The following is a 13174-nucleotide window of genomic DNA, read 5'->3' as shown; positions in this document are numbered from 1 at the left end:
TTCTAGGCAACCTTCCTTTCGCCGGAACACAATAAAATCATTGTTTTTTTTTTTTCTCAAGTTTCTATGCTAAGACCATCACTGATATTAATATGAACTTGTTTGGAGAGGGGGCAAAACATTCCTTTTATCGTACCGTGTCTATATTTCCAGTGACAGCTAAAACAGGCCGCATTATGTAAGGGGTTATGAAAAGATATCATCCAGAATCCCAAAAGAATATTTCTACAATTAACTGATTACAATTCATTTCTAGACGTCTATTGACTCTCCTTCTGGTATCATTCGTACCTTTTGTTTGAGACGTCCATGTTTGCCATTCGTATTATGTGTCTGAGCTCTATCCAGTGATCTGTCTTTTTGTTGCTGGTCAAATAAAATTGCAATACAACATTTCGATGCGTACATTTTGCTATTTAAGAAGAGCTTAGAATTTTTTGTTCAAAAAATACATGTCATAAAGTCATATACGTGATGTACACATTCTGCTAATTTTTGTTCTTTTGGTGTAAAGGACAGCCGTTCTATGTAACAACTTCACGTTACGAACGCTATCTTCAAAGTCACCTCGTATAAAACCATTATTTCGATATTCTATTTGTCACCTGCCATATCGGGCAATACGTAACGAAAGTAACGAGCAGCCGTTTCCCCCCAGTGCAGATGAGATGAATATTTGATAATTTATTATTTCACACTATATTCTATCATGATAATGGCTGCTTTGAATTTTTCGAAAACATTTTGATCTGTACATGTTGTCTTATAATATTACACAAAATGTTTCTCACACTCTTGAACTGATTATTACAAAAAAATGACAGGAATGCTTGAACTAACCAGGTTAACAAGAGTAAAAGTCATATTTAGTTTTTTAGCTAAGACATCTTCTGTAGTAATAGTACAACCAAATCATAGTATGTCACACCCGGTTACATACGAAAATAGATCGAAAAAGAATATTTCCACGAATTTTACAGTTGTAGGGAATGAAACCTTCATTAAATTGCAATAACACTTTTCTGGGTCATAACCATATACCTTGGATATTTCAAAACACCATACTTTTTTAATGAGGGGTTTCTATAGAGTTTTTTTTAGAAACTTGGGTTTATATGGTTACTAAAGCTTAGACACATGTTAAATAAGAGGGGACATGTGATTGGTTAACTTCCAGTGATGGTTATTTTCTTACATGCAATGAAATGTGATTTTGTTTCCATAGTACTGGACAAGATAAGACTTAACTTAAGCCATGTATTTTTCTTTATTTGAAATAAAGACACATTTACACACTTTTTTCAAAAGTGCAAATTTTACAAAGACTAATAGGGGAAAATTAATGGTTGTATTACACCTAGTGCTTACTGTGGATTTTACATCAATCTTTTTTAGAACAAAATTTATAATACATTCTATGGTGTATGCTCATTTATAATCAAATACTTTTTTAAACCTGTATGTGCGTTCTTAATATCATATGTGACCTTTTAACCGAAAACATAGCTGTTGATAGTTTACGGAAGATCGTCGTAACTCCAAAAGAAGATAATAGTAACTTGTAGACATACAACAATAATTTCCTTTTTCTGTTTTTGAACTAATATACTTAGTTAATGTTGTTTTCTACAATATTGTGCACAATTGTAGTCATTGGTGGTTTATATCTCTGTTTTGAGGGATGTCCGTAATAATCTCCACGGTTAACTGTTATTATATGAGAGTTACCAGTATTATGTTGGTTGTTTAGTTTGTTGGTGAGTAACATGTTTAAAAACACTTTTAGTGACAATAGCCACATCATAGCGACAGTATTATTCGGTGGAGAGAGTTGGAGTAAACAAGGACAACTGCCGACTTTTGATAAGAAAACTTGCAATCTTTTGAAATTTAGATGAAAATACCTGACCATGATCATGTTTTGTTTATTAAAGTTACAAAATAAGATTAATGCAAATATACTGTTTCAAAAGAAACGCAATGTACTAAAACATTTTAGGCAAACATAATTTTATTTTATATTGTATATTCTGAATTGAGTTATTGTGCAACATTTTATTGAAGTATCAAAATGAATTATTCCCTACAACAAAATTCAGCTTTGATTTGTACATGTTTCTTCATTCCCTTTAAGTTCAATGAACCTCGTAACATTTCCAAAATTTATTTTTTAGCATGGGAACACCCCATTTGACATAGCTGCAGAAGAAGAACGATACGAAATTTTAAAATTGTTATTAGAAAGAACATCTATAGATCCTAAGAAAGTATATGAGGTATGGAATGTACTACTTACGACGATTTTCAAACGTTGCGTACTCGACCTAAACAATCATCAGCCTTAATCTACATTTAAGTAACCACTTACAACTAATCTTTATACCTTAAAGGGAAACAGACGTACAATCTTCGCAAGGAATACAAGGTCATCTACACTATGTTATTCAGTTGCTGTTAGAACAATGGTGGTTTTATGAAGAAAAGAAAAAATACAATTGGATATTCGAGTGAGATGGAACCAAGTTTAATCAGTAAACAAATGTGTCATATGTTATGTTTATCAAAACGTTGAGTCAAACATTTACATCATGTTAGCTATACCAATCTTTCCTTACAATTACTTACAATTAATTGAACAAGTGAAATTGAATACTGTTAAAAAAGTAAAATGAAACTAAGACATCATTATTTTTCTGAAGCACATGAGCGTATCCCGTGTTTTTGAATTAAGTCCGTGTTGCTCAGTCTTATGTTTATATTCAAAGTGTGGTAAACGGTTTTAAGATTATCATTTTGTTGTCAGTTTGTTTTCGATTTTAGGTTTTTGGGTCGACTCTGTCGTATATTCAGGAGAACAATTTGTCATCCTTTTTTTCAACTTTATATCCTTTGTTACATAAACCCACAGAGTCCACGTATTGTAACACTCTAATAAAGTTAACGGTACCAATTTTCTTGCACCAGATGCGCATTTCGACAATACATGTCTCTTCAGTGATGCTCGTGGCCAAAATATTTGCAATTCAAAGCTTATATAGAAGATGAAGAGCTATAATCCAAAAGGTCCAAAACGTATAGCCAAATCCGTGAAAGAAATCAGAGCTTTGGAGAATCAGAGAATCTAACTTATGGATGGAGAATAAAATGAGACAGAAAAGGCAAATCATTTTATATCCATCATTCCCTATGTATTTGTCTATACATCTAATTATGCATATAATTGTTACAAGCACACATTTGATCTTTTCATACATGTTTATATTTTTTAACGTTAATAATAATTTTTTACGAAATTTTCCTATCATTATAACTATTACCAAATCCAATTGTAAAGCAGTTTAAGTTGAAGGAAGATGTATTAGTCATTCATACAGAAATATTGAATGGTTTTACACTAGTCATTTTTGGAGTTCTTTATAGCTTGCTGTCTGGTGTGATTTAAATCTTCGTGTAGACCGTATTTTGACCTATAATGGTTTACTGTTTAACATTGTGACTTTGATATTGAACTGTTTAATTGGCACTCATACCACATCTTCGTATATCTATTTAATGCATTTGCTGTTGGGGCAATGGTTGTTTTTATGCAGAAAAATAAACATTCAATTTGATATTCGAGTGAGATCAAACTCGATACCCACGAATTGTTGACAACATAACATATACCCGTAACACAATTTGATTGTTTAGCAGAATATTGGAAAGAACTGTAAAAATAACAACTGTTTATTACAGGATGGCAACACTGTTTTACACAAAGCTGTAAGGGGTGGAGAACTCGAAATGGTCAAATTGTTACTCAAAACATCAAAGATAGATCCCAATCAAGAGAATAAGGTATAAATTATGAACAGTATATGGGTATGTGAATGTGTTGTCAACTTTCATTGTGTCATATGTTTTGTTTATTAAATCGTTGAGCCAACAATTAACATCTCAATCTGATTTTCGGATTAGCTGTACCAATCTTTTCTAAGCACTTATTATTAATTTAACAAGCGAAATTGAATGTTGTAAACAGAAAGGGGAAAATAAAGCTAAATTATGTAGACACCATTAATTTTCTGAAGCACATAATCGTATCCCTTGCTTTTGGGTTAGGTCCGTGTTGTTCGATGTATGGTAAACGTGTATTAATTTATTTTATGTCATTCTATTTTCAGTTTTTTTTCTTCGACTTATGGATTTTTTGGGCGTACCTTTGGTATCTTTGTGAGAACAATTTGATAACTTTTTTCAAATTTAAATCCTCTGTTACATGAACCCACAGGGTCCACTTATCATAACTCGCTAACTTACTGGTGGAAATTAAAATAAAAAAGAAATCAAACATTATATGATATTGATCATTCCTTATGTATTTATCTATTCATCCCATTATGTATGATCATTGGTACAAGCATCAATTTGATCTTTTTATACATATTTATATTTTTTAACTTTAATAACAGCTATTTTCTTACTTTTCTATCATAATTTATATAAAGTTGAAAGAAAATGTATTGGTAATTCATACAGACATATTGGATATATTTTACACTTGCAATTTGAGGGGCCCTTTATAGCTTGCTGTTCGGTGTGAGCCAAGGCTCCGTGTTGAAGACAGTATTGTGACTTGGATGTATAGCTATTTCATCGGCACTCAAACTACATATTTTGATATCTATATAGTTTTTCCATTTTAATTGATTAAAATAAGTCAAGTTCTGAACTTAGATGATGCGGTCATTAAAATAGCTTGCCCAGGCAATATATAATACATTTATCAAAGTAAGAATCATAACAGAAAGGTCATTTTTTATACGAAAATGTTAGATTATTAGAGTTATATTATTTTATCTCAGGTGCTCCGGAAGGGTAAGCAGATCCTGCTCCCCATGTGGCATCCGTCGTGTTGCTTATGTGATAACAAATCCGGTAAATAGTCTAATTCGGTAGGTCACATTTATGAAAGATAAGGGGATTGTAGTTACGACGTAAGGAACATATCCGATACCATTCGCGAACGGTTATTCCATAACGGTCAACCAACTCGTGATGTCGTCCGTAAAATTTATGATTTCAACTTCTCCATTTGGAACTCTTGGTTTAATAGCTTCCTTGTGAGCAGCAACCCTCTATCACGAAAATCATGATAGGAAATGCAAGCACGGGACTATCATATCAATTGGGAGAAATATACCCCGTATGCAGGTGCTGCTGGAATGTTGCTACTTAGAAATGGAAAGTTCACAATTGGAAAGCTGTAATCATCTCTTTTGTCGTAAAGTTTTGGTTTCAGCCGACTCTCATTGTCAATTTCTAGACGTAAATCAAGATATGAGGCCGACTTAACTGTATCTGTAGTATCCTTTATCTCTAGTTCGATGGGATAGATGCGTTCCACATAGTCACCACATTTTGAATTATTTAGTGAAAGAACATCATCTATATAGAGTTAAAGGATATCGCTAACTTCTTATCTTCTTCCTAAGAAGTTCCTGCATGAAGTCAGCCTCATAAAAATAAAGAAACAAGTCGGCAAGTAGAGGGTCACAATTTGTTCCCATTGGAATGCCGACAGTCTGTTGAAAAACACGTCCTCCGAACGTGACAAATATGTTGTGAATCAAGAAATCAAGCATCTTGATAATATCAGTTTCAGAGAATTTTTTGTATGAATCAGAGTGATCCTTTACAAAGTAGGATTTGTTCCTCCCTAAGACAAGATACTAGTATTTACGTTGGCCATTTTTTGTATGAAGCAAAGCAATACCAACTCATTCAATTTGTCTTTTAGTTTAGAATGTGGAATACTAGTACTTGTGTAAAGAGTAGAAAAGTCAAATGTTTTAATACTGTTACAAGATGAAAGAGAGTTAGATTGTATGTACTCTAAAAGATCTTTGGAATTTTTAAGTATCCCCATCTGATTCACGCCACCTCTAGAATAGGCAGTTTCACAATAACTTTGAAGCCCGACTTTGATTGCTGATAAAATAGATATTAATAATTCATAAAGAGGTTTCGGGGAGCACTTGAAAGTCCCAGCATTATACCGTTGTCTGTTAGGATACTTATTCTTTTATCAAGCAGTTAATGTTATGAGTTTTACACACACAAACGATGTTGTTTTGGGCTTTATCTGCGGGGACAGCAACGTATTTGTCATGGAGGTAGGATACGTGTTTTGCAACATTTGGGTCTTTAAAGATTGACGTAGCACGGGTATTAATAGACCCCTTCAGTTTCTAAATTCTGATTTGTATCAACGACCTCACTGCCTTAATCCATTCGAAAAGAGGGTCTAATTCTTCCTTCTCACGCTTAGCCCATTGCCTGACATAATCCTCGACTGAATCCATTCAAATTTTAAAGTTGTATTTCCAATTGATGGATTTAGGCTCACGATTTTTCGGACCTTTCGATAACACATTTCGTAGAGAAGTGTTATTAACAATGTTGAGGTCACCTGTAATAACGTGGCCAGCCGGATTATTTGTGAATTGGAAATTAGCACAAGTGCAATCAGGAGATTTAGACTTAAAGTCGTCAATATCGAGATCCTGCAAATAGTTATCAAAGTTACCAGGATTATAATTTACTACGCCAGAAGCGCGTTTCGTCTACATAAGACTCATCAGCGACGCTCATATTCAAAATGTGTTTGTAATTGAAAATTTTAGTTGCAATAGGTTGGTATAGGTATAAGAAATGATTGGTACAGATTGGTTTTTGAAAATAGGAGGTATTTTCGATTTTACTAATTTATGATGAAGGATATTGCATAAGTTGACGCCATCGAGTTATTGTTGGCAAAGGAAAGATTAAGGAAAGATCTTTTCTCTTTTTCATCTTCTCCAATCCAATGCGGGCTGGCTTGAAAAGTCTTTGACTAAATTAAAGCTTCAAGTTTGTATTGGTTTGAATGAGGATTGGTAACAGTGGATTCCAAACATAAATTGAACAGATAATGAAGTTTTGAAATGGGTTATGAATAAAGTTTCGTGCGAATGTGATGAATACCTAACGGCTTTTGTATAAATGGCAGCAAGTCACTAATAGAGACATCATGCAGAAAAGGTTATGTATAATGACGATGACCATGACTGCGTCTACGTCGAGGAGTGGAGTTGAAAATATTCATTACATTCAGCGAGTTACACGAAGGACTAGATAGAATACCTATACCATCAATGTTGTCATTGCAACCATAAGGTGTCGCAGTTCCCAATTGTCTAATCCAGTACTTCTCTTTTTGTCTACGGAGAGTCGTTGAAAGATTAGGATTGTTAGAGCTATGGTATATCTTATCGAAAATGCGAACTGCCATAGACACGATGGAATGATCGGGCTGATTGAAATGCTAGTAGAGAATGTCGTTAGCATTGAAGTTAAAGTCTGATCTATGACCGCACATACGTTTGTTTAGCCTTCTTTTCGTTTCACAGACGTACACCAATCTGCAAAGGTTGCACTCTAATCCATAGACGACATTTATCGATTTACAATTCATAAAATGTAGCATACCCTCTACCCCCTCGTCGGGTGTTTACATATCTCAGTTAATACGTTATGCTCGTGTATGGTCATACTATATATATTTCATATACAGGAGTGTGATCCTTATGCAGATTACCCCAACAAAGTCATAATGAGAAAATATCAAAAATGATACTCCGTAAATTTTATGGATACTAACATGACTAACACAAATTAGTTGATCCATACGATGTATATATTAAAAAGAAGATGTGGTATGATTACCAATAAGATATCTTTCAACAAAAAACCAAATTACACAGACATTTACAAATATAGGTCACACTACAGCCTTCAGTATTGAACAAATCCAATACTGCATATGCAGCTTTAAAATGTTCCGAAATAAAAAAAGGGTAAAACAATTTAAACGTAAAAACTATAGGCCTAGATTATATACAAATCATGAACGAAAGGCAAATATGTAACACATCAATAAACGACAACCACTGAACTACAGACTCCTGACTTGTGACAAGCACATACATATAACAAGTGGCGGGTTAAACATGTTAGCGGGATCCCATACCTCCCCTACCCTGGGATAGTGGTGTAACAGTACAACATAAGAACGAACTATAACAATCAGTAGAAAAAGGCCTAACTCATCAGATGGATAAAAATGCATATACATGTGGACGGGACCGCGTGCTTGTACATCTCTACAACAACAGACACTAAGTACAGATCAAATAGTACTCACAGCTACTGACAGCTTGTTCAAAGCCACTAACAACTAATAAAAAAAATCATGCATCTTAGATGTGTCTGTGTCTAAACTAATAAAGGACATGTATTCCAAGTCTTAGGTTGTGTTTACAATTTAAGACGTCTAGTCGTTTAATTACCAACCGTGACCTGTTCCCGAATATGACTTTTTTGCTGAGTGTGATTCCGCATTGCTATAAGACGTGTCTCGGTATTCGTTTATCTAGCGTTCATCTATTAAGCTACGAATGTTTAATTTGAAATTCTGACCGAATATTGTTTTGTTTCTTACCTTTTGTAGTTGGGATTCTTTTTTTCTACTATTATGTAAAAGTAAAGATAAATAATCAACCAGTTCATTTGTATGATTTTAGATGAAAGTAACTATGTAGACTGTATTTATTTGTTTTACACAGTTTGATTTAGAAGAAAGGCCGACATAGTTAGTTGCACTATTACTTACACAATTTTATATTTATAGTCTTGTAATTGTTATAAAATATATCAAATAACTTAATAAGAAACATAATTTTGATTCATATCTAATTTTCGAAATTTACATGTGACGTTACTTTTTCGGCGTTGATACATTCGTGTGACAGACATACAGTTCATAGTTCATTTAAGCTGCTTTTGTGTACTGTGCTTAATTAGTTTGAGTTATTTGTTGTTATTCTGTGGTTAACATGTCGAAATGTACTCTTATATTAATTTTGTATGTATTTCTCTGTCATTGGTATTTTTCCTTTTATTTGTACAGTATTCCTGTCATGTAATGTTGTCATTTTGCGGAATATTTAACATTTCCATAAAGTGCGAAGTTTTGGCTAGCCACAAATTCAGGTTCAACCCACTATTTTTCCATTGATTTGTTATGTTTTCCCGTCATGTCATTTTAGCGGCATATATTACATTGCCATAAAGCGCAGGGGATTGTCTAGCGAAAGATTCAAGTTCAACCAACTTTTTTTCTTAAAATGTCCTGTACTTAGTCAGAAATATGGCAGTGTTTATCTAATAGTTCGTTTTTATGAATATTGCATTGTCGCTTGTTTCTAGTACACTTCAGTGTTCTGTTGTTTCGTGAGTTTTCCTCTAATATATGTTATAGTGGATGTGTTTCCCTGGGTTTTAGTTTGTAACTCGGATTTTTTTCATTCAATCGATTTATGACCTTTTAACAGCGATTACGTACTTTTGAAAATGTGGTTGCCATTATTAAGCAAACTTCGCAAAAATTGGTAACATTCATCAATGAAGGCGACTGACAATTTCAGCCACGTGACTTATTTGTAAATCGAGTTTTTACAATTGTTACGGTTTTAACTTTGTCCCTTTATACTTATAACAGTTGCATGATGACACCCAGAGATATTTATGAAGTCGTTATTGAAAGACAAATCTCACAAAATCTCCAACGGTTGTCGACTTACGATTTTATTCATATCGACTTATTTGTATATCTTGTATTGTTGATCATGTTTAAAGTTTCTCTCTAACACCAATAAATGTGGGATATCAGGGACAAAGGGCGTTAAATTTCAATACTGCCAATCGAAACAATTTGATGCTGGAAAAGAAAAACTCACACGGTGTATAATCTTTCAAAATGGAACTTAGTATACATGTATATATAGGATGTTAAAAATTAATATTTACCTACTTGTTTGATGACATTCCGTATATCTCAATTGATTTAATGCTCTTTTTGCATTCATTGTAGACACTTTTAAATGATGGTGTACCTATATACAAGTGAATTAAACATTTAAATTGTTTTTCGTCAGATCAACAGCGATACTCCATTACACACAGCTGTTAGAAGTCGAAACATCATCATGGTTCAATTGTTACTAGAGAGAAGAGATATAGATGCAGATAAAGTAAATGAGGTATATCATTCTATGTTGCATTGTTTTAGTCAATCATTAAAAATCAATGTCTACACACTTATTTAATTAAATGATATACACTTTCTACGTATCCTTAATTATTGATGGGGAATATTGTGTCATGAAACAAACAATATTATGAAATATACATTTCGTCTGTTTACACTCAGACTGCAAAGGGTGCTTTTAAAGAACAGAGTATGATTAAGTAAAGTGCTTGTGTGGAACATATATTCATTTAAAATTTAAGATATAATACTTGATATATCACCCTATCATCCTTAATGTAGAAAGATGTTTGGAATTTACCGAGTTTAAATACATATGACCTTGTTAAGGTCTGAACGATGTACATATCGTCGATGGCAATGGACATATGTACATTTAATTTGTTCAATATTATATAAAACACTCACTATGTTACTTGGCAATCCTGTTTTGACAAACATTCTGCAGTGTTCTAAGTAAAGGCAACAGTGGTATACCGCTGTTCGAAAGTCATAAATCGATTGAGAGAAAAAAAATCTTGGTTAAAAACTAAAATCGAAATATACACATCAACTTGTTTTTTGTTGTTGTTAAATATGTGATGTATATATTTAAGACAGAAAAGGACATACTACGTTATGCCGATACATATGAAAAAGTTTATTTGAATAATTTATGTTAAGTAAACACATGTTAGAGTTGAATACCACTTATTCAATCTAAAAAGTAGCAATAAACTCGTCGTTTACTAATATATAACGATATATAACGATTAAATAACTAGAGTTGCTATCAAGCGATATCAAATTCGTACTCGTTATGCTAGTTGTATGCTTTATAAATGACATAAATATTAAAGGTGAAAAAGCAATGACTTCTTAAATTTGTGTTTAGCGAGACAATATTAAATGTTCATAATGTCTGTGGTACGTTTACCCTATGAATTATATTTATGCCAGGTTCATTTAAATATCATTTATATAAAAATATTCCAGCATATCGTGCACAACAATATAAATTATGTACAAATATAGTTCAGTCTATACGACTGTGAGTTTTTGATTGATGAGCTAAAGGTTAATTGGATAATACATATTGCAGTTTTAACACACTTGGTATTTTATTCAATTAGGATGCCACTGACGTATCTGCTATGTAAACAAATGTCGATTAATTTGTCGAATTTGAAATTTAACATTCTTCAGATCTTTATAAAAATACAACGCCAAGACTGCAGCTTTATCTTAGATGGATGTAGCGATAAAAAACAGGGTTGTGTCTTTGATAAGCATGATAAATGGAACATCTCCGTGGACATATATAACAAAGATACTCATTAAAGGTTAACATGTTGATACATATGATTATATCCGTATAACTGGAAAGTTGCACACCTTCAATGTAACATTGTTTGAATGATTTATTTAAAGCAGCAAAAAGGTTTTTCTTGTCGCAGAACACACCTCGGGGTGTCAGGATTGCTCAAAGAAAGACCTCCCTCCGGTCGGTCTTTCATTTGATCAATCCTGGCACCCCACAGGGTGTGTTCTACGACAAGAAAGCCCTTAAAATATGCATTATCTATAACATATAAGAATTGGTTATCAAAGGTACTAGGGTTATAATATAATTGGTTATCAAAGGTACTAGGGTTATAATATAATTGGTTATCAAAGGTACTAGGGTTATAATATAATTGGTTATCAAAGGTACCAGGATTATAATATAATACGCCAGACGCGCGTTTTGTCTACATAAGAATAATCATCAATGACGCTCAGATAAAGATAGTTATAAAACCAAGCTAGAACAAAGTTGGAGAGAATTGAGGACCAAGAAATTCAAAAACTTCTGCCAAATACCGCTGAGGTAAACTATGCCCGGGATAAGAAAATTCTAAGTATTTCGAAAAAATCATTCTTTAGTAAACAGGAAATTTATAAAAATGAACATATAATTGATATTCATGTCAACACCGAAGTGCTGACTACTAGTCTAGTGATACCCTCGGGGGAGAGGGGGCGCAACTTCCACCAGCAGTGGCATCGACCCAGTGGTGTAAATAGTTATCAAAGGTTCCAGGCTTATTATTTAATACGCCATACTGTACGTGCGTTTCGTCTACATAAGACTTATGAGTGACGCTCAGATCAAAATCGGTGAAATACATGTAAATAAAACATAAAATACGTTTTAATCGCTTGTTGTTTGCCGAATAAATGTTTTTTCGCGTGTTTTTGTTGTATTATTGGCAATTTGTATTGCAGTTAAATGTTGCTGTTCTGTATTAGTTTCTTTGTTTGTATTTTGTTTTTGCGGAAAGAGATTGATTAAAAAGGCTTGTTATCATTCAAGCGAAACACGATAATCTACGTGCATTTTCCTTTAGAAATAAGCCGATATAGTTTCTAATGTTTTGACAAAGACTTACCAGAATATCTCAAAGTATTAGATTTCTAATTGCAACAGCGAAAATCAAATCTATTTTTTTTCGCAGATGAACAAGTTTACCATCCAATTAATTGAGGAACAAGTTCCACCGCTCCCTGCCAATATGAAAGGGAAACCTTTCAGGATAAATATGAGAAAAAATAGGGTCATTTTATTTAGTTTTGCACAATGCAAACTCGTCCCCTATCGCAACCACTGATCGCTCCTCGTCTTTGCAAACATTTCTCTTTTGAAGAAAACGTATTAACGCGTGCAGTTGGTCAACTGTGGCAGCTTTTAAATATATGTATATGTCTGATAGATATAGGAAGATGTGGTGTAAGGGCCAATGAGACAACTCTCCATCCAAATAACAATTTATAAAAGTAAACCATGATAGATCAATGTACGGCCTTCAACACGAAGCCTTGGCTCACATCGAACAAAAAGCTATAAAGGGCCCCAAAATTACTAGTGTAAAACCATTCAAACGGGAAAACCAACGGTCTAATCTATATAAAAAACGAGAAAATGCTTGTATATTCGTGTAGCAGTCAGACTCTAATGCAATTAAATGTACTTGTGCATGAGCGTTTAGTATTCGCCGCTTCAATATATAGGTTTGGCCTTCTCAA

The 13174-nt window shown here is 33.3% G+C and overlaps 1 protein-coding gene across 1 annotated transcript in view; it reads left to right on the top strand.

The window, feature by feature from the left end:
* Positions 1-3843, top strand: part of LOC139526337 (ankyrin-1-like) — a 44257-nt gene extending 40414 nt beyond the window's left edge. Inside the window, exons 10-11 of the mRNA XM_071321471.1 lie at positions 2175-2276; positions 3736-3843. Of these exons, the coding sequence (XP_071177572.1) occupies positions 2175-2276; positions 3736-3843 (210 nt within the window). The remainder of the gene's footprint in view (positions 1-2174; positions 2277-3735) is intronic.
* Positions 3844-13174: the final 9331 nt, after the last annotated feature.

The sequence above is a fragment of the Mytilus edulis genome, chromosome 6, assembly GCF_963676685.1.
Source record: "Mytilus edulis chromosome 6, xbMytEdul2.2, whole genome shotgun sequence".
NCBI classification, from domain to species: Eukaryota; Metazoa; Mollusca; class Bivalvia; order Mytilida; family Mytilidae; genus Mytilus; species Mytilus edulis.
Note: the sequence above shows the minus strand (reverse complement) of the source record. Positions and strands in the feature narration are given on the sequence as shown.